General features: G+C 36.4%; 1 protein-coding gene across 1 annotated transcript; it reads left to right on the plus strand.

The window, feature by feature from the left end:
* On the plus strand, positions 1–27438 carry ABP1 (endoplasmic reticulum auxin binding protein 1). The gene is made up of 5 exons (XM_090005824.1): positions 1–137; positions 18867–18973; positions 20052–20255; positions 26728–26795; positions 27090–27438. The coding sequence occupies exons 1-5, from the start codon at positions 38–40 to the stop codon at positions 27202–27204; spliced, it is 594 nt and encodes a 197-aa protein (XP_089861950.1). The 5' UTR covers positions 1–37; the 3' UTR covers positions 27205–27438.
* The last annotated feature ends 378 nt before the right edge of the window (positions 27439–27816 follow it).

Below are 27816 nucleotides of genomic sequence, written 5' to 3' on the forward strand. Positions count from 1 at the left end.
GAGAGAGAGAGAGAGAGAGAGAGAGAGAGAGAGAGAGATGGGTAAACTTGTCACCACCATCTTCTTCTTGGCGTTTGTTTTATTGGTGGTGCGCTTGGAGGGGGTCAACTCCCAAACTTCTTCCTGCTCGATCAAAGGTTCTCTCTCTCTCTCTCTGTGTGGCTTCCATTATGGGTGGTGGCACAAATAAGTACACCCATGTTTCTGTACAAGCTCAATTTTCTTGGTTTAGTTTTGGGGAATTTTTATTTCTTCCTGGGAAACCCAGAAATTATCTGGGTATACGCTATTTCAAGATTTGATGTAATGTATTTGTCTATGACGGTTTCTGAGTTGATATTAATACCATATGTTGAAATAACCCAGTTGCCAAATTTGCTCTTGGAGACTAATGCCACTTAATTAGTGTCTTCTTATCAACCACTTGGAAAATTGCTGCTCGACTAGTAGCTTATGCTTTTTTAGGGTATTTTTGGCTTATTGAAAATTGTATTTTATTTTGTTTCTGATGCCTAATTGGATTTGTGTGGTTCATCTATACATATATCCATGTATAATAATTAATAGCCCATAGCTGATAGTGAAGTTTCACGCAATACGAGATCTTTCTGAATTCATTAAATGGAAAATGTGCATAGCCGAAACCATTATCAGTATTATGAAAATTCTCCTAGACATGTTAAAGGGCATGACTATAGCAAGCTTAGCGTTACGATGAAAAATGTTCGTATTGCTCGATATCGATCAAGCCTTCATTTACAGACCTATGCACTAATGTGATGAATTGATGGCATGAATCTCATGCTTGTTTGATCATTGTGCTGTTTGGTCATGTAGATGATTATCAAGGACGTTCTGAATCACCGATAATCCTTGTAGTTTACAGAGCATAGTTTAGGCTTCATCTGTAGTTGCCAAACTACCTGCTATCTGTTGATATATAATTGGTTTAGAAAGATTGTTATAGTTCGTAGTTTAGTATTTTCTCTATTGCAGTATCATCTGATAATCATCAAACTTCACTCATATGCAACAAATGCTTAATTTAGTTTTAACAACAAACGTCATATAGGTGAATAAGCTATCATACTAGACATCTAGCTTCTTCAACAAACTATCTACCATCAAGTTGTGATGAATGGCAAACTAAAAACATGAAACAGATCACCGTAAGTTACGTGATTCTGATTGTACTTGTTCATGCTTTCTTTGCTATAATAATTTCCACTTCCTGGTTAATATAAACATCCAAATGCTTGTGTCTTCTATTTATCACCTGCCTGTGATGTTCACATTTTGACACTGTTAACCTCCAATCATCACCAATGTGTGGCAAACAACTGATGTCTATTCTTCCTCGTCCTGCATTCCCTGGGTCTCTGGTGTTCCTTTTTTTTTCTTCTTTCTCTTTTTCCTTTTTGATGCCTTCGGTCAATGAGCTATTTTGGTTTAAAAACTTAAAATTGCCTGGGAAAAGTTTGTCTAATCACAAGAATATAATACTGTCAATAGGTTGGGTATCTGACCCATCAGGGTGCACCCAAAACTTCACAAATAGCAACCTCTTGGGTTTTGGTTCAGGTTCAGGTAATGTCGGGTCAAGAAAATGGAATCACAAACCTGACCTGCATGATTTAAAGGGTATTTAGAATATATTTTTTACATAAAAAGTATATAAGAAAATACTCAGGTCAGATATCTGAAAAGCATAACCCAGTCCTGACCCACATGTTACTCAGGTCAGGTTTAGATCTACCTGAATAATGTTCGGGTTAGCATAGGAGCTGCCAGTGCACGTTTCCTTGTGGTGGGACGTTACAAGTTCAAAACCCAATGGTACGTTGAATAATTGGTGGGGATCTGCCTAACCCCAGCTTGCCGATGATACGGTCTAGCATCTGGAGGACCCTGCTACGGATCCATTGCCCCAGTCAATCAAAGCAGATCTCAGTGTGAAAGACCTCAACCCACATCCATTGGCTCAAATAGATCTAAGTATGACATACTCAAATCCAGATCCATATTCATTACACCAAGGGAATTGGATGGATCCAATTGATGTTGCTCCAGATCCAATCTCTAAGTAGGCCACCTCAGCTAAGTGTCGTCACATCAGCCATGCAATCCACATCATCATAAGCGTCATGTTGGACTAGCAGGATTCGCTCCAAGGGCGCCACCTCATTTCATGATTGAAGGCATTAATGGGAACTAGATCCTCCAACCTTCCCTAAAACCGGCCAGCCCTTGTGTGGCCCACCTAGGGAGGTCGACCTCTCCTCTTGAAGGCCTAGGTGGACGTGTGGCTTTGTTCAATGAAAGCCTAAGAAAAGAGAAGAAAAATCTAGATTTAGATTGACTAATTTGGCTAAGTCAAAGGATGTATTTACTTGGAATAGACTAGGTCAAATAGGTGTACCTAATTCTAGTTGAGGCTTACCTAATGTTGGTTGTCGTCAAGAAGTCTTTTACCTAGTTTTAGAATCTCTTTACTAAGTGTTTTGTAACTTGTGGAGAGGTATAAATGTCCCCTCTCAAGTCTATGTAAGCCTCATGTAATGTGTTAAACATATCATGAAATGAATTATGTGTGATCATTGCAAAAATTCCCTCTCGTTTCTATCTTTCATTTCTCTTTTCCCTTCTAGCCTCCATTCCCTTTTTGAAGGGGAATAAAAGATAGAAAAGAAGAGAGAAAAGAAAAGGAAGAAGAGAGAGAAACTCTTTTGCAAAGGTCTCACTTGACCTTTATTTTGAAAATGTTTTGAAATTACTCGCCTCCATTTTGAAATTTTTTGGGAAAAATGGAGAGACGGGATTCGCTCGTCGGTACGAGGTTCAACCGTTCCTGGCACCTTTACCAGGGGTAATTGAACCAATGATCGAACTTATGCCTTTTGCTTTGCCTAAATAATATCTAAGAAATTATTCTAAGTCTAGAATGCACATTGAATCATGCTTGTGCAAATGCGAATGCAGATATGTATGCTTTTGAGAAGAATAATTCAGAAATTCTGGAGATTTTTCAAGTGATTTCGAAATAAGTTTGAAAATATTTTGAAGAAATGGTTTTTATAGAGTTGAAACCGGTTTGAAAGAGTTTAAGCCTTGAATCTAAGCTTAAGACTTGAAATAGTGTTGAGAGAAAGAGACTTGAAACTCTGATCTTTGAAATAATCAGAGTTTTGAAAAATAGATATTGAATTTGAAGAAATGAAGAGAAAAGGAGATTTTGGAATTGAGATAGAATTTTGAAGTCAAAATGAAGTTTCAAAGTCAAAATGAACCTTGAATTTCAAAAATCGATTCTGATTTTGAGCTTAAATTCAGAACCTGAAACAAAAATTTGAATTTTGGAATCAAAGTTCAAAGAAAGAATTTAGAAATTGAGATTTTAGAGAAATGAATTTTGGAAATAGAATTTGAACTTGGACTTGGAATTGGAAATCAAGATGGAATTAAAAAATGGAATTGTATTGGGAATTTGGAAATCAAGATGGAGTTTGATATTGAAAATCAAGGTAGGATGGAATTAGATCCTAAATTGATTTGAAAATAGAAGTGGATTTGAGAAATCCAGGAAAAATGGAATTTGGATTTAAGAAAATCCAGATAGAACTTAAAAAATGGGTTTTTGGATTTGAGAAATCCCAATGAAAATCGAAAATGGGATTGAGTCTGGAATTGGAATCAATTTGGAAAATGGAATTGGATTTTTGGATATCCAGATAGGATTTGAATTTGGATTTGGATTTAAGAAATCCAAATAGAATTTGAAAAGGTAGTTGGATTTGAGAAATCCAGATGAAAACAATGGAGTTGGATTTGGGAATCCAGATTAAATTTGATTTTGGAAGTGGATTTGAGAAATCCTAAGTCGATTTTGAACTTGGAAAGGAAAGGAAGATGGAATTTTGGAAAAATCGATTTTCGGAGAAAATACCAAGTTCTGATTTAGGATTTAAGAGATAAGACTTAGAATTTTGGAATTTTTGAGAAATAAAGAATAAAACTTGTATTCAAACTCGAATTCTGAAATTAGGAGATGAATCTGGGATTTCAAAGTTTGAATCGAACTTTGAAATTTGATGTGGAATATTAAATTGAATTTGAAATTGAATCCTGAAAATGAATTTGGAATTTCAAAGTTGAATTGAACTTTGAAATTTGATCTTTAAATTGGAAATTGAATTTTGAATCTAGAAATGAATTTAAAATTTCAAAGTTGGATTTGAACTTTGAAATTGGGATGAAGTCTGAACTTTGAAAATAAGATAAAATTGGAAATAGAAAGATGCATTTGAATTTACATATAAGAATTGAAGATTGATTTGAGAAATGAGAAAAATATTTGAAGATTTATCTCAAAATCACTTGGATTTTGAAGATAACTTTGAAATAATTTGAAGAATGATGAACTTCTATCCTAAATGATGAATGAATTAAAAGAATTTTGAAATCAAATTTGAAAAACAAACATATTTCATTCTTTAGGAGAATTAAAATAAAATTAAAGATATAATACATTCCTGACTATGGTCATAGATGTATTATAAAAATAATCTGTATTTAAATTTTGATTTAAATTCTGATAAAGAATAAAATACATTTTGGTGCCTTTATGGAGTTTGAAATGAAATTAACTTTCAATATATCTTGATTATGACCATTGATATATATTTTAAGTTAATTTACAAGTTAAACTCTGATAAAGAAAGAAAATTTCAAAAAATATGATGATTTTTGAAGGAGACCCAGTGTGGATCCAATGTTATTCTATAAAAGATAAAAATCCTAAACATTGTCCACATTTTGACTATGACCATCAATGTGAATTATTTGCTTAGGATTTAATTACCTCTTATTAGAATGGTGCACGTGTCATTCGTGTTTCCATTCGTGAATTTTTGAAATAAAAGAGAAAATAAGATGAAACAAGTAATTCTATAAAATATGCATGCCCATACATTCTATTCTAGTACTGAAAAGTAAAATTTCTCATTAATATCTAACTATTATAACTTGAAATTGAAATTCGAAGTTAAAATCCCTAATCTAAGAAGGAGATCAACATTTTACATGTATTTTCTGCAAAATACTGAGTTAGCATAGGACAAGATGTGAAAATATAAAGGAAACTGAGGAAATACTATGTTAAGAGTCAATGTGCATATGGTCATGCCTAGGCTAACAATGAAATGTAAGCATATCTATCTGAATATGACGATTATACTAAATGAGGGATGTATGTTAAATATGAGAATGTGAAGGTAGCAGTTATAACTAGAGTGTGATAAAATTGCAGTTGGAGCACATGCACAGAGTTTACACCTCACATTCCGCAAGCAACTGTATGGAAAATATGTGATGATATGCAATAATCCAAAAGAAAGCCTAGAGTATTAGGTACTAATGAAATATGGACAGTATTACCTAAATGGAATGAGGGAAGTCTATGAAATCAGAACATCACGATGATGATGGAATTTGAATGTTATTGCAGAGATTTACAGAAATGCACAGCCATGAACCAATGCGAAGAAACGTATGTCATTAACCGAATTGCAGGAAATAGATGCAGTTATGAACCAGTATGGAGATGTGTATAGTTATGAGCTGGTGCAGGGAACAAGATGAGTGTAATGTGCAGGAGTGTGAGAAAGTTGCAGCAACAATGCAGAGATATGCTGTGAAATGTGTCGAAGGAAGTGAAGGGAGATAGGTGGGTGCTGATGGGTAGCTGATACAGGAGATGGATAATGCAGACACTAAGATGCTAGTGGTGGGGTGCGTGACAATGATCCTTTGCACTGCTGCAAATGTAGAGAAGTTACAGCAGTACTGGACACTGCTGTAACTACAAGGATGTCATAATGCCATACACCCTGAATTACTGAAAGTGCCATTGCAGAGGGATCTTTCTCAAACTTCTCAACTGCATCCTGCTGGATATCCTCAAGGCGAAGAAATGAAGCAATCCTGTCAAGGAAAACCTTTGCCTGCACAATCATCGAAATTGTGTCGGGAAGCTGATATATAGGCTCCTGGAACACTTTGAAAGTTGCAAGTGCAGAGAGAATCCTTCCAGACATAAGTGGTATCCCCGGAAGAACACGAACACCAAATGAGATCATTGATATGAAAGTAGGAGCTCCCCAGAAAACAAAGGTTAACATGGCATATGTATACGGATACTTCTTCAACCAACTTGCTTCCGTCTTCCTCGATTCAATTATTTCCTGCAAGAACCTCATTTCCCGAACTTGAAGTTTCAGTATCCTCGTGTTCCTTAGGATCTCTGATGTTGCTTTCATTCTCTTGTCCTCTGACTCCATCATCTTGTCCTGAAAACCTTCCTCCAATTTTGCCTAAAGGGACGTTGGCAAGCATAACAGCAAAGGTGACCAACAAAGCAGTAACTGAAGCAAGACCCAAGTTCTTGTACAAGATGACCAATGCAAGAAGTACTTGAATTGGCACCATCCAGAGAGCATGCATACACCAACGGAACTCTCCAACCTTTTTAGCATCAATGCTCATGATATTGATGATTTCTCCTATAGTACGCCCCTGCCTAGCTTTGTTTGAGAGTGATAGTATGAGTACCAGTCTGCCACAGGGGATAGATGGATATGTATGTGTAATGAAATATGCGGAAAAGCAAAGAGTGCACTAAGCACTTACAACATCTACTAATGAACAAACAAAGAGGGGCTAATACCCAAATCCACAAGAGACAACACAACATAAAAATATAAATGCCTCTTATTGAAAGAGAGAGAGCTCTCAAGAGTAAGAAATACAAGAGGGGAGCACCCCTATTTATACACAAGAGAAGGAGAGGGAGAGGGCCAAGAGGCCTTAAAAGGAGAGCCACCTAGGGGGCTCCCCATGTAGTCGTTGGGAGCCCCCAATGGTCACTAATGTGACCGTTGGAGGCCCCATCGACTACATGGTGGGGCCCCTTTTTAGTGAGCAAAAAACAAAAAAATAAAAAATACATATTACAAAAAATAAAGAGAAAAATAAACTAAGAAAAACAAGTACCCCTATCGGGTACTTGTGAAATGACAGAAATACCCCTATCGGGTATTATATATATATATATAAATATATATATATATATATATATATGAATTACATATATTTTAACACCCTCCCTCAAGCTTTACGGGGATATAACCGAAAGCTTGTTAAGGAGAAACAAAAACCGAGGAGCCGCAAGAGCCTTAGTGAAGAAGTCCGCCAACTGGTACTCTGATGTGACGTAAGGTAGTGCTATAGTTCCTCTTAGGTATTCATCCCGAACGTAATGACAGTCCATCTCAATATGTTTAGTACGCTCATGGAAGGTGTGATTGCTTGCAATATAGATTGCGCTTTTGTTGTCACAACACATCTTCGAAGGAGTAGATATGACAATGCCCATATCACTGAGGAGGCTTCTTAGCCACACAAGTTCCATGGTTGTAGTGGCCATAGCACGATATTCTGCTTCCGTCGAGGACAATGATACTTTGTGTTGCTTCTTGCATCTCCACGAAATCATAGAGTCACCTAAGAAAACACAAAAACCGGTAGTTGAGACACGGTCATTGGGATTTCCTCCCCAATCTGCATCAGTATAAGCAATTAAATCAAGTGACGAGGCATAAGAAAGAAAAACTCCCTTAGTTATGGTATTTTTGATATATCTGACAATCCTTAAGACTGCACTCATGTGCACGGTTGTAGGTGCATGTTGAAACTGACTGACAGAGTGGACGGCATGAGCAATGTCTGGCCGTGTGATGGATAGGTAGGTTAGAGACCCAACAAGTTGCCGGTAGGGAGTAGGATCCTCGAGAGGTGTTCCATCTTCCAACCTTAATTTTGCATTGATGACTTCTGGGGTTTCTATCTTCTTGTCATCGGAGATACCCGATTTGGAATAGATGTCAGCAGCAAGTTTCATCTGAGAGAGAATGTACCCTCGAGGAGAGTACGCCACTTCAATTCCTAAAAAATATCTTAAGAAACCAAGGTCAGACATATCAAAATTTTCTTTCAAAACCTTTTTAATATCATTAATGCCTTGCTCATCACTTCCTGTGATGATCATATCATCAACATAAAGTAGTAAAATAACTACAGAAGACCCTGCACTTTTCACAAACAAAGCAGTGTCAGTATAACATGAACGAAAATTTAAACTTGTCATTACATTACTAAATCTATCATGCCAAGCCTTTGGAGCTTGTTTTAAACCATATAATGCCTTTTTTAAGTTTAAGAATTTTATTTTTACCAATACTTGGAACATAGGGTCTTTAACTGGTAAGTTGGTAGAGTTAGTAGATGTTATGTGTAGGAGAAAGATTGATATTTTATGTCTTCAAGAGACCAAATGGGTAGGTGAGAAAGCTAAAGTGATAGAACCTTGGGGATATAAGATTTGGTATACAGGAATAAATAGGAATAGGAATGGAGTAGGGATTGTTATGAGTCGTCAGTTTATAGATAATGTAGTTGAGGTCCGTAGGAAGGGTGATAGAATTTTACTTATTAAATTAGTATTAGGTACGGATATTATTAATATTATTAGTGTTTATGCACCTCAAGTAGGTTTAGATGATTCCATTAAGCATCAATTTTGGGAAGATTTAGATGGAGTAGTACAAGAGACATCTTATGGAGAAAAGCTTTTCATCGGCGGTGACCTTAATGGACATGTAGGCATTAGTAGGGATGGATTTGAGAATATCCATGGAGGCTATGGTATAGGAGAAAGAAATGAAAGTGGAGAAAGGATTTTAGATTTTTGTTTGTCCTATGATATGATCTTAGCAAACACTTGGTTTAGGAAGAGGGATTCTCACCTAGTAACATTTAAAAGTGGGGTTAATACGAGTCAGATAGATTTTTTCCTACTTAGAAAGAGAGATAGGGGTTGTTGCATCGATTGTAAGGTTATACCAGGAGAAAGTGTAGCTACACAACATAGAGTCTTAATTTTAGATCTTAGAATTAGACAATGCCGCAAAAGGGATAGACATAGGATAAATCCTAGAATTAAGTGGTGGGCACTGAAAGGAGCTAAACAAGGAATGTTTGTAGAGCAGGTAGTTAAGGAAGTTGATTGGTGTCTCGAGGAGGATTCAGAATCAATGTGGAATAAGATAGCGGGTGGTATGAGAAAAGTAGCTAAGGAGGTATTGGGTGAGTCTAAAGGCGGTGCACCACTAGGTAAGGATACATCATGGTGGAACGAGGATGTCAAATTAGCTATTAAGGTTAAAAGAGAGTGTTATAGAAATCTAAGTAAGAGTCGTGATAATGAGAATTTGGAGAAGTATATGATAGCAAAGAAGGAAGCTAAAAAAGTTGTTCGAAACGCGAGGGCTAAGGTATATAAGGAGGTTTATGACAAGTTGGATACCAAAGAAGGCGAGAAGGATATTTATAGGCTTGCAAAGATGAGAGATAGGAAATCGAAGGATTTGGGTATGGTTAGATGTATCAAAGATGAAACGCAAAGGGTTTTAGTCAAAGATGAGGAGATTAAGGAGAGATGGAAAGATTATTTTGATAAGCTATTTAATGATAGTCATGCTCAAGATCTTGGAGACTTCTCCATTCCTTTTCATGAGATAAATCGTGACTTCATGCGCAAGATTCAAAAGAAAGAAATTGCAGAGGCTTTGAAGAAAATGAAATCAAGAAGGGCAGTTGGCCCAGATGGTATACCTATCGAGGCTTGGAAATGCTTGGGAGAGAAAGGTTTAGAATGGTTGACAAATCTTTTTAACTTGATTTGGCGAACAAATAAGATGCCTAATGAGTGGAGGAAGAGTACTTTGGTGCCTTTATATAAGAATAAGGGTGATATACAAGATTGCACAAACTATCGTGGTATAAAACTCATGAGTCATACTATGAAACTTTGGGAGAGGGTGATTGAGTCTAGGTTGAGGAAGGTTGTCATGATATCGGAGAATCAATTTGGTTTTATGCCTGGAAGATCAACTATGGAAGCTATACATCTTCTTAGACAACTTATTGAAAGATATATAGAGAGAAACAAAGATTTGCATATGGTTTTTATTGATTTAGAGAAGGCATACGATAGAGTACCTAGGGACGTTCTCTGGTGGACAATGATGAAGAAAGGTGTTTCTCTCAAGTACATTAGTATAATTAAAGATATGTATGAAGGAGTAGTAACCAATGTCCGCACTTGTGGAGGGGTGACAACCAATTTTCCGATAACGGTTGGGTTACATCAAGGATCTGCTTTAAGCCCTTTCCTATTTGCGATAGTGATGGATGAGCTTACGAGATCAATTCAAGAAAATGTACCGTGGTGTATGTTGTTTGCTGATGATATTGTTTTGATTGATGAGTCTAGAGCTGGGGTTAATGCTAAGTTAGAATTATGGAGACAGACATTGGAAGCTAGAGGTTTTAAGTTGAGTAAGAGTAAGACTGAATATATGGAATGTCGGTTTAGTAAGCAACGAAGTAGTGATGGGAGTGTAGTGAAGCTTGGTGAGCAAGATATACCGGTGAATGATTATTTCAAATATTTGGGATCCATCATTCAAAAGTATGGAGAAATTGATGGAGATGTAAATCATAGGATAAAGGTTGGGTGGATGAAATGGAAAAGTGCTACTGGAGTGCTGTGCGATCGTAGAATGCCATTGCGGTTGAAGGGAAAGTTTTATAGGACGACTATTAGACCCGCTTTACTATATGGTACGGAATGTTGGGCTGCCAAGAGACATCATATTCAAAAAATGAGTGTAGCTGAGATGCGGATGCTTAGATGGATGTGTGGAAATACAATAAAAGATAAGATTCGGAACGAAGAGATACGTAAGAAGGTAGGTGTTGCACCCATTGAAAATAAGATGCGAGAGAATCGTTTACGGTGGTTTGGACATATTCGGCGAAGGCCTAATGATGCTCCAGTTAGAAGGTTGGAGAAATGGGAAAATATATTAGTTAAAAGAGGTCGGGGTAGGCCTAGGAAGACTTGGATGGAGATGATAGGAAAGGATATGAATGCTTTGAACCTCACCGAGGACATGGCGTTGGATAGAAATGATTGGAGGAAAAGGATTCATGTGGAAGACCCAAAATGAATTTCTTTTTTGGTTCATATCGCTGACCCCAATTGTTTTGGGATGAAGGCGTAGTTGTTGTTGTTGTTGTTGTATACTCCTGGTGGGGGATCCATGTAAACTTCTTCATTTAATTCGCCATTTAGAAATGCATTCTTAACATCAAGTTGATAGATAGGCCATTTCTTTATAGACGCAATAGCAATAAGAGTCCTAACACTAGTCATTCTAGCAACAGGTGCGAAGGTTTCTTCATAATCTATACCATATTCCTGAGCATATCCTTTAGCTACTAATCGTGCTTTATAACGTTCTAATGAACCATCACTCTTGGTTTTAATTTTGAAGACCCATCTACACCCTATTGATTTCTTTCCAGTGGGTAACGAAGTTATTTCCCAAGTTTTTGCTTTTTCAAGGGCACTAAGCTCTAAGTTCATGACTTCAACCCATTGGGGAATATTTTTGGCCTCATTATAGTGTGAAGGTTCATGAAATGAATCTAATGCAATTAGACATGCTCTATATCTAGGAGTTAGGGACTCATAGGAAACAAACCTATTTGGAGGATTGGAGATCCGACTGGATCTCCTTAAAGATGTTTCTTCAATGTCGGATCCTTGAGAGTATTTTTCTAAGGCACTTATCTGAGTTTGTTGACCACGCCTAACATATGTTTGGATTGGTCTATTATTCTCATCTACAGCATTATCAAGAGGGATTTCCTCTAGGTCATTCAAAGACTCATTAGAAATTTCCTCTTCTTGAGGAGTCTCATCTTCTTGAGATAGAAGATCAAATAAAAAAGTATATTCACTTTCGTCAATATCTTTAGTTTTCACAAAACCATTTTCATTTTCCAAAAATGTTACATCTTTGGATACATAGAGTTTGTTATTTTTTAAGTCAAAACATCTAAAACCCTTTTGATTTTCTCCATAACCCAAGAAGACACATTCAATAGCTTTAGGAGATAATTTGTCCCGTTTATGAGTAAGGACAAAACATTTACATCCAAACACTCTTAATCTATTGAAGTCAGGTGTTCTTTCAAATAGTTTTTCGTATGGAGATGTATTTTGTAAGGATGAAGATATCATTCTATTTATTAAATAAGTTGAGGTTAAGGCCGCTTCGGCCCAAAAATTCTTTGGAATTTCTTTGGAAATAAGGAGTGTCCTAGTGGTTTCCATGATATGTCTATGCTTTCTTTCGGCCAAGCCGTTTTGTTGAGGAGTCCTAGGACACGATCTTTGATGACAAATCCCATTTACTTCTAAATAGTTTTGAAATTCATTTGATAAATATTCTCCACCCGAATCGGATCTAAGAGTAGAGATATTACTTGAAAATTGATTTTTAACTATCATATGAAATTTTTTAAAAAACTCAAAGACTTCGGATTTTAAATTGAGAAAGTAGATCCATACATACCTAGTATAGTCATCGATGAAAGTGACATAATAGGAGTACCCTCCTTTAGACATGACGGGGGAAGGGCCCCAAACGTCCGAATGGACTAACTCAAAAGGTCTTTTGGATACAAAAGTCCGGTTTGGAAAAGGAGTAGATTTCATTTTGCCAAAAATACAATTCTTGCAAACAAAATGTTTCTCATTACAAAATTTCTTTCCAAATGGAAAAGAGTACATTTTTGAGAAACTTGGATGTCCAAGTCTTTGATGCCAAATATTAATATTTTTATCTTGGACATGGTTACAAAAAGAGTTCATGGGGAGTTTCAAGTTGCTCATGTAATAGAGATCTCCCCTTCTATGGCCTTGCCCAATCAGCTTCCCGGACCGGAGATCCTGTATAGAGCAATCCTTAGTTGAGAAGGAGATTTTACATCCATGATCGCATATTTGAGCAACAAAGAGGAGATTTAAATTAAGTTGAGGTACAACTCTCACGTTTGGCACAAAGAAGTCTTTTGAAAAGTTTAAGGTTCCAAGACTTTTAACTTGTAAAGATGTACCATCGGCAGTTGAAACATAGGAGTTTTTAAAGTTATTACATAAATCGGAAAGCTCATTTTCAAGGGGGGTCATATGAAAGGAAGCTCCAGAGTCAAGGATCCAAGACGACATACCTGGAGGAGAGGAGGAAGCTACGGCGGCACCCGAAGTTGATGGAATCTTGAGTAGAGTTTGTAGTGCCTCCGATAGTTGAGCAAGAGAAAAAGAGTCCGTTCCTTTGATTGTTTCCTCTTTCTTTTGAGTAGCTTCTTCAACGGAAGCAACTTTATTTTTTGGTGCTTCATTCAACTTAGGGCAATTAGGTCTTATATGACCCGGTTCTTGACAATGATGGCAAATGGCTTTTCTATAGTTGCCATTATAGTTATTTTGTCTTCCAAAATGTGGAGGTTTGTAGGTTTTCATATGGTTGCCGGGTTTGGATACGGCCAAGACATCATTTCCTCCTTTAATCATGCCAAGACGGGTTTCTTCTTGGCATATTTCGGCTATGGCATCTTCCAAGGGAAGAGGCTTTGATCTATGTAGGAGGGAGGATCTCACTTGTTCATATTCGGGCCTAAGCCCGTGTAAAAATTGGAAAAAGTGTTCTTTTTCCATTTGTTCTCTTCTTAATTCCACATCTATACTAGAAACCCATTTTGGTTCTAGTAAGGATAGCTCATCCCATATAGGGCCAAGAGTGCTAAAGTAATCCCTAACACTCATTTCTCCTTGCTTGATAGTTCGGATTTTTTCTTGAAGAAAGAATTGACGAGCAAGGTCTTTTTGTGTAAACATACCTTTCATGAAGAACCATGCTTCATTTGCCATCCTAAATTTGGCAATGTTGGCGCAAATCTTGAGCTCCACATTATTCATGAACCAAGCAAGAATCTTGGCATGCTTACTCTCCCAATCTTCTATTTTAGATTGGTGATCTTCAATGGCCTTTATACGGGCATCTCCTTCAAGAGCTTTTTCTTGATCGCCTTCCATCTTAGTTAGTTGGAGTTGTGGTTCCGGAATGGTGCCCATAACGTATCCCCAAAGCTTTTTCCCTTTGAGGTTGTTTTCCATGGCGGCGGCCCACATCATGTAGTTGGAACCATTGAGCTTGAAGGAGAGATCAATCTTTTGTTCTCCTTCCATAACAACCACTTACAAGAGAATATCAAGGAGAGAGAAACAAAAAAACAAATATAGCTACACCACTAGCTATATTAAAAAGAAGAGCATACACAAGGCTCTGATACCATGTAATGAAATATGCGGAAAAGCAAAGAGTGCACTAAGCACTTACAACATCTACTAATGAACAAACAAAGAGGGGCTAATACCCAAACCCACAAGAGACAACACAACATAAAAATATAAATGCCTCTTATTGAAAGAGAGAGAGCTCTCAAGAGTAAGAAATACAAGAGGGGAGCACCCCTATTTATACACAAGAGAAGGAGAGGGAGAGGGCCAAGAGGCGTTAAAAGGAGAGCCACCTAGGGGGCTCCCCATGTAGTCGTTGGGAGCCCCCAACGGTCACTAATGTGACCGTTGGAGGCCCCATCGACTACATGGTGGGGCCCCTTTTTAGTGAGCAAAAAACAAAAAAATAAAAAATACATATTACAAAAAATAAAGAGAAAAATAAACTAAGAAAAACAAGTACCCCTATCGGGTACTTGTGAAACGACAGAAATACCCCTATCGGGTATTATATATATATAAATATATATATATATATATAAATATATATATATATATAAATATATATATATATATATATATATATATATATATATATATATATATATATATATATGAATTACATATATTTTAACAGTATGCTGGTGGTATGGTTATGCAAGCGGAATGGGTGGAGAGATGGGCCAGGGATCTATACTTAGTGGAAGAACGAGAAGCTTGAAGGTGCTTCTTGCAGTGTGATGATGATATATAAAAAAAAGAAGTCACCACAAAAACAGAAATAAGTAATGGATTTTATCAAGACATTATAACTCCAATGCATTTTCTAATAAGCGTCCAGCTCAAGAGCTAAGGAGCAAAAAAAAAAAAGATTAAGTCCCATTCGAGTAACATAACAAAGATCACCAACAATTCCAAGTAGTCTATGGTAGGTTCTCTCCAAAACCAATTAACAATATGAACACCACATACAATAGTAATCATAAGGCACATGACAGTACTGATAAGCTATTTACAAGTAGTATGATATGAGAAACACAGGGTCCTTTGATTTCTGGTTCATGATGGATATACAGGTAATAAAACACAGATGGAGATCAACAATAACTATGCACTGACGAAGAATTATGGAAATCGAGATGCAGAGAACATGAAGATCCCCGTAACATGGAAAACAATAAATACAGAAATAGAAAGCAAAGGATTGCAGAATACCCCTGTAAAATGAAGATGATAAGAAATATGCAGGATAACAACAAAATGAAGATGCTTTGATATGTCTAAGAACAATGGTATGCGATGAGGCCACAAGGAATCAATATATAGAGACGATGCTATACAAGGATGAGTAATAATAAAAGGAAAAGCAGAATCTAAATACCATTGTGCTTAAAACATAATGGATGCAAGGAAATCGATGCTGATTACATACAACACAATATGCAAAAATGAAACAGGGGAAAGATGTAGTGCCTAAAATGCTGGAACATGGATCCAGTTTTAATATAACAAGGAAAAAGAAACCTGTCATGACCGATGCAGACTGGAGAAAAAAAAAAACCCGATGTTGCTGAATCCAAGTAGAATGTATTGGATAATTGGTATGCAAAATACAAATCGCAAGGCTTCCAACGGGCTAATGGAGTGCTAGAATGCAAAGGCAGAAATGAAACTAATGTTGTATCACGAATGGTAAGAGAAGTGTAGAAAATCAAATGGAGCAACAGTGCTTCATGAAGAAGAAGGAAAGACAGATGCGTAAGTGATGAAAACGTAGAGCATGCTTAAGATGGGAAACATAAATCGGAGAAAAATAAAAGAGGTAATACCAAAATCATGTTGATGGCTATGCATTAATCAGAAATGACAATGATAAGAAAAAAAAATGTAGGAATGTATTCATTCCGTTGATATCGCAATATGCAGGTCGATCTTGCTATATGCAGACCGACCCTGCAAATCATGCGTTCAGTGAATAGAAATTGAAAGCAAAAGGAAGATAATGGATATTATGTGAGAACCGAAAAAAAAAGAAAAGAAAAAAAAATGCTTGAAACAACAATTTTTACAAAGGAACCGAAGGGAAAAGGGGGAGCTCTTACCTTGGATAGATAGAGGTTGAAATAGAAGGAGTGAATCCTCTATACGTGCTGCCGGAGGGTCGTTCCTCCAGTCGATGGGGAAAGATCAAACAAAGAAATAATAAGCTGACGGAGGGAGAAAGGGGAAGAAGAAGAAGGAAGAAGAAGGCAATGGGAGGAGTGCGAGCGATGGAGGATGAGAACGATGGATTTGCAGTGGTCAAACTCCTGTAGTTCTGTTGATAGAGGATCGACCCTTTTCGTAGCTTGCAGAGTTTCTGACGGAGGGAGCTCCTTCTTTACTCTATCGTGGAATCCCTCTACTGTTGAAGAAGAGGAAAAGGGGAAGAGATCAGAGAAGAAACACAATGATGGGGTGAAGACGGATGAATCAGAGGAGGCCTGCGGCTTCTGTTTTATAATAGAAGGCCGTTAGGCTTTCTTCAAAATTGGTCCCTCTTGTTTTTTAAAATTTTATAAAAAGGGGGCTCTTTAACAAAGTTTTCAGAAATGGGGTTTTCTAATTGCGAAAAAGGGTTTTAAGCTATATTTTTCTGAATTTCCTTTTCTTTTTCTATTTTTTTGTTTTTTTCTTGGCATTTTCTACATTTTTTTTGTGTTTTTGAAATAAAAACTCTTCAAACTATGGGAAAATAAAGGGTTTTAAACTATTTTTTGCAAAATTTTAAAAATATTTACAAAAGAATGGATTTCTGAGAATTCAGGGCTATTCTTTGAATTTTTTTTCAGAAAATGGGTTTGGATCCAGAGTTTTGAGGAAATATTCGAGTTTCAGACCTCGAATTGAGGAATATAGAACTGTGGATCCAAATGGATACCAAATGAACTGTCTGAGCTATTCAAAGATTATTTTCGGTATTTTTGTAATTTCAATTTGAAAATTGGATAACGAGGCTCAAATTTGGATTTTGACACTGGATCCGGATCCGAAATTGAGTCAGATACAGAGAATGGATTTGCATTTCAGTAAATTCCGAGAAATAACTGGAATTTAGATTGAAACTGACTCAATTATTCAGAAAATGGGGGCCAAAGGCAAAAAGGGATTTTTTACAAAATTTTGAAAAATTTGGGGTGTTCACACTATGAAATGCTAATTTGAAGTGAATCTTGACTCTCTCTCTCTCTCTATTGGTCGTGACCCTCCCTTCTTTCTCTATTGGGTGTGGCCCACTCTCTCTCCTCTCTAAGGCACATGAGTTTGACCCTCAATAGGTCTGCTCCCTTGGACCTTGGTTGTTGCATGTTCTCAAGGGTTGGGCGGTGGACTCAATCAAGAAACTACGGTGGCCGACCCCCTTCCCGAACCAACCTTCACCTAGACGACCTACTAGACTTGCAACCCAGTGGTAGACACTCCCCAATGTGTTTACTAGGTTCCTGTAAGTCAAATCAGCCCTTACCTTAGCCCAAACTCACGTCTGCACCCATTTGACCCAAACCGGTTCCAAGAAACCCAACATATTCTGCATGTTGTGAACTACATAATCTGACCCGAGTTTCTTGAGTCACATCTCCCTAACTCGACCTGATATAATCCTCAACCATAGGTGCTCCCACGTGTCCCCAACTAACCCTCCAAAAATCAGCTAAGATCCTAACCCAGTAGAGAGAACCGAATTTTCTACTGAACTCTACCGCACCCAAAACCCAGTCTAAACCCACTTTCCTTCAACCTGATCTCGAGCTCATAAATCCTGAACCCAGTGGAGTTTGACCTTGATATTTTACCAGGACCTACTTCCATGTTGTATTTTGGGTGTACTGATCTTTTTCCCGAAACCTGTCAGAACCCAAATTGAACCTAACCCTGTCTCTAACCTAACCAACCTACCTTCGAACCTAGACCTACTCCGTGGGCCCAGGCACGTAACTTGGTATCAGAGCAAACCTTGGTCACCCTAATGCTACCTAAGTGAGGTCAAGTGACTCAAGTCTCAATTCCCAACATGAGCTTCTACTTACGCTATCCAAAACGCCAAGAGAAATCTCAACACCACGTGCAATGCTGTTGAAAAGCGCATGGTTGGAAAGCACGTGACCGGTGTCATAAACGACATCGCGGGCTTGCTGCAGAAAATGCAAGAGGAAGTCCGGGCTATGCAGCAGCTGCTCTAACCTGCTTCTCAAGGCAGAATTTTTCTCAAGAAGCATGTTGAAGTTTCAGCATGCGAATTAGCCCCATTGCTGCAAACCGTGAACAAAATCGGCGAGAACGAACTTTTCATCATTTCCGAGGTCAATGTCGATACAAACTTAATTCATTGATAGCCATAATCATATTAGTGCTCACAGTTTTTGGCGACTACTTCTCTGTTTTGGCTATTTCTTCTACGTCTGACCATTTGTATTCACAAACTATGTTTAAATCTTTTGGTTGCTCTTTTATGTTGTATTGAACAAGTTAAGGAATGGCGGTAATGTATGTTAGACTTATGTCTGTTTGGTGATAATATTGTATAATGTGCATGTGACTTTCCTTTGTGTAACTGTTGCAGCATTACCACTCGTGAGGAATCTTAGTGATACTCCATCAAATAACTATGGAAGAGAAGGTTTTTCACATGTTACTGTTGCTGGATTTGGCCTGCATGGAATGAAAGAGGTATTCCCTGTTCCCTTTATCATTTGAAACTTAGTGAGGATTAGTACCTCACTTTTTACTTAAATAAATGATCAAGTAAACTGGTTACTGCTTCCCTGTGTCATGCTTGTGCCAACTGCAACCCTTTATTTTTTCAGAGGGTGAAAGTTTTCAAATGTTTTATGTACACTGTTCTTCTGGGGCATGCTTCATGTATGTGTTGTTAAGTGTGAAAATGATCCATCTTCCTGTGTGAGGACTTCACGTAGGAAACTTGATTGTGTTTGAATTTGTGGAGTTTATTTTTAGTGGTCTTAATGTGGTTGTCTCTTTTATCTCTAGACGATAGGTTTGAGACTCTATTTTACTCTAAGGATCATTACCTTCAGAAGGGATTTTGATGTTTTTATCAGGTTCTCATTCTAAAATTTTAAGGTGCATTTTATGTCAAGTTGTTTCTAGTCATGCAATTGTATTATTCTTGTCTGCATGGTTGTTGCTAAAACCTATAATTTTCATAAAGCATCTACTGAGATTGCATATACTAGTTCTGTACTTTGGGATGCAATGTGTAATACACTGTTACAAGCTTGTTAGAATCCTTTTCAGTTCAAACAATTCTACCTTAGAATGGGTTTTCTTGCTATTTTTTGGCCTGTGACGCACCATCGTCAACTTTGTTGACTAAGGTTGAGAACAAATCTTGCATGAGTCCTCCTTGGCCCAGAAAACCACTTGGGGCTACTGTTGCCTGACTTTTATGATTTAATTCCATCATAGCTTATTGTCCCAACCTATACATTAATTATTCTTATTCTTCTATGCAAAAAAATAATGTGAGATTGTCACAAAATTCTAAAAAGAGGATTGGTATACATTGGGAAGTTCTTCACTTCTTACTGCGTGTGCCAGAAAAATGGTGGTTATCTACTTTCTGAAAGAGTTAGCTAGCTAATATTTTCAAGAGCAATGGATATAATTTGTGTACCCCCTTTTTCAGAAATGGTTTTGGAAACAATGTCATGACATAATTTACCATCTGAATGTTGGAGGTTCAAAGACTTTCATCATTTAGAATAACATGGCTTTTGTATTTCAGATTGAATTATGGCTGCAGACTTTTTCTCCTGGAGTACGTACACCCATACATAGGCATTCTTGTGAAGAGGTATTTATTGTGCTCAAAGGGAGTGGAACCCTTCTTCTAGCCCCTACTTCACACATGAAGCAACCAGGAAAGCCAGATGAGCTACCTATATTTCCAAATAGCACATTTCTTATTCCAGTTAATGATGTTCATCAGGTATCCTTGCTTATAATGAACGAGATTTTTCCCTCATCTTTCTAGTGTTTAGTTCTTCATTCATTAGTTTTTGTTTGGTAAATGACTATTTTCGTGGAAACTGCTCAAGTGGAAATATTTGATTGATCTGAGAGAGTTATTTTCATTTTCTGCCTTGTTGCATTGGTATAATGAACAGAGTGATATGGAAAACTATTAACTGATGGTGACCAACTACAACAACGTTTTTAATATAATCTGTGTAATGAAGTATGCGGAAAATGTAAACAAATGCCTCTTAAGGGATTACAACAATACACCCACAAAGTGCACAAGCACAAGTCCACGAAGGAACAATACAAGGACGAATAATGGCAACACAAAAGGTAAAAAATATGATATTATTGAACATATGCTTGAGCATCAAGCATTGAAGAACGAAGAAAGGGGAAACACCCCTATTTATACAAGAGGAAAAAAGGAGACCTCTTGGGAGCTCCCAACGGCTCTATGGTCAAATGGCGATAGAGCCTATGCTCTAATATTAAAAAGAAGAAAAACAAAAATAAAATAAAAACAAAAGGATTAAAACCTATTCCTAATTACAATATATAAAAAGACTAAAATGCCCCTATAGGGCTTTACATATTACAAAGATGTTTAATACAATATATATAAGTATATATATACATATATTTTAATACCCCTCCTCAAACTTATGGTGAAATAACCGAAAGTTTGTTAAGGAGAAAGAATAAAGATAAACTGAGGTGTAGAAAGAGCTTTGGTGAAAAAATCAGCCTTCTGGTACTCTTATGTAACATGCGACAACTCAATGGTTCCTCTCAGATACTCATCACGTACATAGTGGCAATTCACCTCATTGTGTTTGGTTCGCTCATGAAAGATGTAGTTGCTTGTAATGTAAATTACACTCTTATTATCACAACACATCTTCGAAGGTTTTGAGATTATTGCTCCTTTGTCTCTAAGAAGACTTTTTAGCCATACAAACTCCATAGTTGTTGTAGCCATAGCATGATATTCAACTTCTGTTAAAGACAAAGATACTTTTTATTGTTTCTTGCACCTTCACGAAATTAAAGAGTCTCCTAAAAATACATAAAAACTGGTACTTGAGACACTATCATTAAGATTTCCTCTCCTATAAGCATGCAAATCTAATGAAGAAGATGAGGATAATAAAACTCCCTTTGTTATAATATTCTTGATAATTCTTAATATTGCCCTCATATGCACAGTGGTCAGAACATGTTGAAATTGGCTGACAGAGTGAATAGCATGAGTTATATCTGGTCTAGTGATAGACAAGTGAGAAGCCCGATTAGTTGACGGTAAGGTGTAGGATCTTCGAGCAGAGTCCCATCCTCCAGCCTTAATTTAACATTAATCACCTTAGAGGTTTCTATCTTCTTATTATCTGAAATGTTAGACTTAGCATAAATATCAACAAGTTTCATTTGATAAAGAATATACTTTATGAGAGAGTAAGCAACTTCAATACCTAAGAAATATCTTAAAAAGCCTAAATCAGACATCAATTTTTTTTTAAACATTTTTAATATCACTAACTCCCTACTTGTCACTTCCGATGATTATCATATCATCTACATAAAGTAGAAGAATAACAATTTTAGAACTTATACTTTTGACAAAAAGAGAAATGTCAATATAGAAAGAATGAAAACCCAGATGAGTCATTACATTACTAAATATGTCATACCAAGCCTTAGGAGCTTGTTTAAGACCATACAAAGCTTTCTTAAGTTTAAGAGTTTTACCTTTTACAATACAAAACCTCGGTGGAGGATCCATATAAACCTTCTTATTTAACTGTCCATTTAAAAAAGCATTTTTAACATCAAGTTGGTATATGAATCACTTTTAAATAGATGCAACGACTATGAGTATTCTAAAACTAATCACTCTAACTACTGGTGCAAAGGTTTCCTTATAGTTAATTCCATATTTTTTAGAATATCTTTTGACCACTAACCTAGATTTATATCTTTATAAGGTCCCATCACTCTTGGTTTTAACTTTGAAAACTCATCTACATCCTATAGATTTCTTTCCTAAGGGTAATGAAACTACTTCTCAAGTCTTAGCCTTTTTAAGGGTATCTAGTTCTATATTCATTGCTTCAAGTCTTTGTGGAAGGTTTTTGGCTTCATTATAATATGATGGTTCATAATAGGAATGTAAAACTATTAAACATGCTCTATAGTTTGGTGTAAATGTGTCATAATATACAAACCTACTTGGTGGGATAGAGATACAGTTGGATATTCTAAGCGGGGTTTCTTCTATAGGAAAATTTTGTGAATATTTGTCTAAAGCACTTGGAGGATTTCTTTGCTCACTCCAGGTGTATATTTGTATGGGTTTATTAACAATATCATCATTTCTTATTGGTGATTCGGCATTCTCATCATTTGGATGCCCATTATTATCACCATCTTCATTATCATTCAAAGTATTATCACCATTATCATTCAAAGAAACATCACAATAAGTCAACTTTTCTTGTGGTAAGAGATCAAATAGAAAGTATAGTCTACTTCCTCTTTCTCCTTTGTTTTCTCAAGCCCATTTTCATTTTCTGAAAAAGTTACATCCTTAGAAACATTTAATTTGTTATTTTTAGAGTTAAAACATCTATAACCTTTTTTATTTTCTCCATAAAGACACATTTGATGGCTTTTGGAGACGATTTATCTCTTTTATGTAAGAGTACAAAAAAACTTACAACAAAAAACACGAAGCGTTTGAAATTGGGTGTTCTTTAAAATAATTTTTCATAAGGAGATACATTTTTTAAGGATGATAAGGCCATTCTATTTATCAAATTCGTTGACGTTAGAGCAACCTCAGCTTAAAAACTTTTTGGAATATCTTTAGAAATAAGAGTGTCCTAGTGGTTTCTATAATATGCCTATGTTTTCTTTTGGCTAATTCATTTTGTTGAGGACTTCTAGGACATGACTTTTGGTGACAAATCTCATTTTATTCTAAATAATTTTGAAACTCATTTGATAAGTATTTACTACCCGAATCGGATCTAAGAATAAAAATGTTGCTTTGAAATTGATTTTTGACAATCATATAAAAATTTTTAAAGAAAGAGAACACATTGAATTTAAAGTTAAGGAAGTAGATCCACACATATCTAGTGAAATCATTGATAAAAGTAACATAATATGAATATCCTCATTTTGATATGATGGGAGAAGGTTTCCAAACATCCTAATGCACTAATTCAAAAGGTTTCTTAGAGGCAAAAGTTTTATTAGGAAAATTGATGAATTTCATCTTTCCAAAGTTATAATCTTTGCAAATTAAGTTTTTTTCATTACAAAATTTTCCCCAAAATGAAAAAAATATGTCTTTGAGTAACTTGAATGTCCAAGTCTTTTATACCAAGTTTCAATATTCTTATCTTGGACATAATTACAAAAAGAATTTGGAGGAAGATTTAGATAATTCATGAAGTAAAGATCTCTCCTCCTATGGCCTTGCCTAATCTGCTTCCCAGACCGAAGATCCTACACGGAGCAACCCTTAGATGAGGAGATTTCACATCCATGATCAGAAATTTGGGAAACCCTAACTTTTGAAATACAAAAGTTTTGAGAAGAATCTAAAGTTTCAATACTTTTAATTTGCAAAGATGTTCCATTGACATTGAAAACATAAAAAGTTTTTGAGTTAGTGCACAAATCGAATAGACCATTCTCACGAGGTGTCATATGAAAGGAAGCTCCCAAATCAAAGGTCCAAGAAGACATACCTAGGGGAGAGGATAAGGCTATCACGACACCCAATATAGATGAAGATTTGAGTAGTTGTTGAAGTGCTTTCGATAGTTGAGCAAGTGAAAAAGAGTGTCTTCCTTTAATCGATTCTTCCCGCTTTGATGTGGATTCTTCAACGAAATCCACCTTGTTCTTGGAGGTGTTATTAGGCTTGGGACAATTGGGTTTTATGTGTCTCAGTTCATGGTAATGCTGACAATTAGCTTTCTTATAACCACCACTACAACTATTATTTTCATTATAGTTATTTTGCCTCCCAAAGTGTGGAGGCTTGTAAGATTTCACATGGTTGTTAAGTTTAGATACGGCCAACGCTTCATCTCCTCTCTTAATCATACCAAGATGAGTTTTTTCTTGGCATATTTCTGCAACCTCATCTTCCCAAAGAAGAGGTTTAGATCTATAAAAGAGAAAAGATTTAACTTGTTCGAATTCGGGCCCAAGCCCATATAAAAATTGAAAAAAGTGTTCTTTTTCTATTTGTTCTCTTAATTTCACATCTTCACTAGCCCACTTGGGTTCAAGAATAGACAACTCGTCCTATAGAGTACCAAGAGTACTAAAATAATCACGAACATTCATATCTCCTTGTTTAACGGTTCATATTTTTTCTTGCAAGAAAAATTGCCTTGCAAGGTCTTTTGGGGTATACATACCCTTCATAAAGAACCATGCTTCATTGACTTTATGGAATTTAGCAATGTTAGCACATATTTTGAGCTCAACGTTATTCATAAACCATGAAAGAATTTTTACATGTTTCTTTTCCCAATCTTCTACCTTGTTTTGATAATCTTCAATAGCTTTAATTCGAGCATCTCCTTGTAAGGCTTTCTCTTGATTTTCTTCAAACTTGGTGAGCTTGAGTTGAGCCTTCGGGATAGTGCCCATCACGTATCCTCAAATTTTCTTTCCTTTGAGGTTATTTTCTATAACGGATGTCCATATCATATAGTTGGAACAATTTGGTTTGAAGGCGATATCATTTTTTTTGTTCATGCTCCATTTTGACTTGATAGAAGAGGAAACGGAAAATGTGGAAGAACATGGAAGATCACCTTCACTTTGAGTTATCGCAAGCACTACGAATCCATGAACACTTTAGAATGCTTTCCCACAATCACGATCCTTATTGGCACTTTCCCAAAAGACCAAGAGCACTATGGCTCTGATTCCATGTAACGAAGTATGCAAAAAATGTAAACAAATGCCTCTTAAGGGCTTATAACAAGTGCAAAAGCACAAGTCCACGAATGGACAATACAAGGGCCAATAATGGCAACACAAAAGGTAAAAAATATGATATTATTGAACATATGCTTGAGCATCAAGCATTAAGAATGAAGAAGGGGGAAACACCCCTATTTATACAAGAGGAAAAAAGAGACCTCTTGGGAGCTCCCAATAGAGCTGTTGGGCGCTCCCAACGGCTCACCCATGCTCTAATATTAAAAAGAAACAACAAACAACAACAAAAAGAAGATAAACAAAAATAAAATAAAAACAAAAGGATTAAAACCTATTCCTAATTACAATATGTAAAAAGACTAAAATGCCCCTATAGGGATTTACATATTACAAAGGTGTTTAATTCAAAATATATATATATACATATATTTTAACACTATGAAGTCCGTGTGAAAGGGAATATGCCCCTAAATCTGTTGTATGAATGTGCTCATCCCATAGCCTGAGAATCTTGACATGTGATACAGAGAATCAGAACTCATAAATCCTACTTTTGTACCCAGTACCAAATGTGGCTACTTCGTATATGGAATCACTGTGGATTCCATGGAAAAAGGCATCCGTTAAGTGATACCATTGTTTGTCCTTTGGATTAAGGGAATATGAAACCTGTATTCCATAAAATGTGAAAGAACTAGTTCTTAAATATACAAGAATGCACTTTCAGATTCATGATTGTGGGCACTCTTGGAGAGTCTGGGGATGAGACCGGAAACTGGCCAAGAATTGTTTCTGGGTCTACTGAAACCCATTCATGAACCGACTAGGACTTGGATCATGCAAACAGTGATCTGGATCCACCAAAGATCCTATGTAACTGATAGGGACCTGATTTCAATTGGCTAAGATTTGCACATGAACCGAGTAGGATTCAAACTAAGATTCACTAGGGGCAGACTGCACCATCAGGGTCCAGGCTTGACCAGCTGGCCCCTAGGATTCAGATGCCACCCAGGACGTAGGTGAAGATCCTGAAGTTGCTTTGTCCCATGATCCTAGGCTCATTCTCGTAACATGATAGAAGAGATTTCCTAGGATTTTCAAGCTGCCAGTACATGCACAGACATTATTTGTGACAGTACTTGAACAGACATTATCTGACAACAGAACATCTGACGCATGACAGAATTCATGTTATATTCGAGCCTGCAAAAAGGTTTATAATGCTATATGACTAATGTCGCTGTTAAAATTTAATATATAAAGGTATGAATATACGTTGTTGGTACTTCGTTGGGGAGGACTCATATAAGAAAACTGTTTCATTAATGCACATTTTATTAGTTGTCATACCCCTAATAGTTTTTCTCCAAATGATTTATGTGCTGTGTTTCATATGGTTTCAACTTTCAAATGCTCCCTTTCCAAGGATGACCTTTAAAAAGCTTTAATCTTTCTGATTTATGCAGGTGTGGAATTCAAATGATTCTATGGATCTACAGGTGCTAGTTGTAATATCATGCCCACCAGTGAAAGTGTTAGTATTTATTTGTTTACTTATATTTTATAACTTCACATACTGAACTGTTAATTGATTGGGTTGAAAGTTATATGGATGCTTGATCTAGTTATATAGCTTGAGTCTTGTTCTCTTGCATAAGAAATCTTTTCCTTTTTCTTTTCCTGATTTTATAGAATCAATAGATTCAAGATCCAACAGTTGTATTTAGATATCTGTAATAAACTGTCATCATAAACATCTAGGTTGCTAAATCTCGGAGTATATTTTGTGATTAATGCTCGTTAACCAAATGTTATATTTTCCATGTAGGTTCGTATATGAGGACTGGTTCATGCCTCATACTGCAGCCAAGTTGAAGTTCCCCTACTATTGGGACAAGGAATGCCTGCAAACACCAAGGGATGAGTACAAAGACGAGTTATGACGTCCAAATATCTGAGAATTTTGTGAACTTGATGACTTAATCAAATTTTGAAAGTGGGCTTGTTTCTCACTACACTGTATAGGTTGCTTCAAATGCATTTGATAATGAAAGAAAGGAGGGTTTTTGAAACTTTACCAATGTAAACCAGAAAGGATTAGTATGAAGGGACAGCAGCTCCTTTCCAAACTTTTATTGTTTGCTTTGTATGTTCGGTGAAATTCATACAGTTACAACTTCAAGGTTTGGTGATACATGGGCACGCAGTTCCAATGATTTAGCATCAACAAATGTGTAATTGAATTGGAGCTAGTGTTGATCAGGTCGCTCATCTCCATGGCCCTACTTGGCACTGGATTGGGTGATTCAGAGAAATTGGGAGATTGTTACATAAATCTGTCAAATGGCCATTCCTGTGATAAATTTGAACTCGGTTCCATCAGGCTTTAGTTTAATGCAGAATCAGTCTTGGAACAACTTTGAAGACAGTTTAGAGAGGCTCTTATCAAACTTAAGCATCATTCTTTTGGATTCTGGATGATGCTTCTGCTGCATGAGAGAAACTTGCTTCTTCTTGAAAGCTCTCAGCAGCTCAGTTTCAGATTTGCACACTGG

The sequence above is a fragment of the Nuphar pumila genome, chromosome 5, assembly GCF_984573655.1.
Source record: "Nuphar pumila chromosome 5, dmNupPumi1.hap1.1, whole genome shotgun sequence".
NCBI lineage: Eukaryota > Viridiplantae > Streptophyta > Magnoliopsida > Nymphaeales > Nymphaeaceae > Nuphar > Nuphar pumila.

Coding starts and splice junctions, on each gene's coding strand:
- ABP1 (XM_090005824.1), top strand. CDS start 38: ATGGGTAAACTTGTCACCACCATCTTCTTCTTGGCGTTTGTTTTATTG. Junction 20,256..26,727: donor CAGTTAATGATGTTCATCAG/GTATCCTTGCTT, acceptor TGATTTATGCAG/GTGTGGAATTCAAATGATTC. Junction 26,796..27,089: donor TCATGCCCACCAGTGAAAGT/GTTAGTATTTAT, acceptor TTTTCCATGTAG/GTTCGTATATGAGGACTGGT.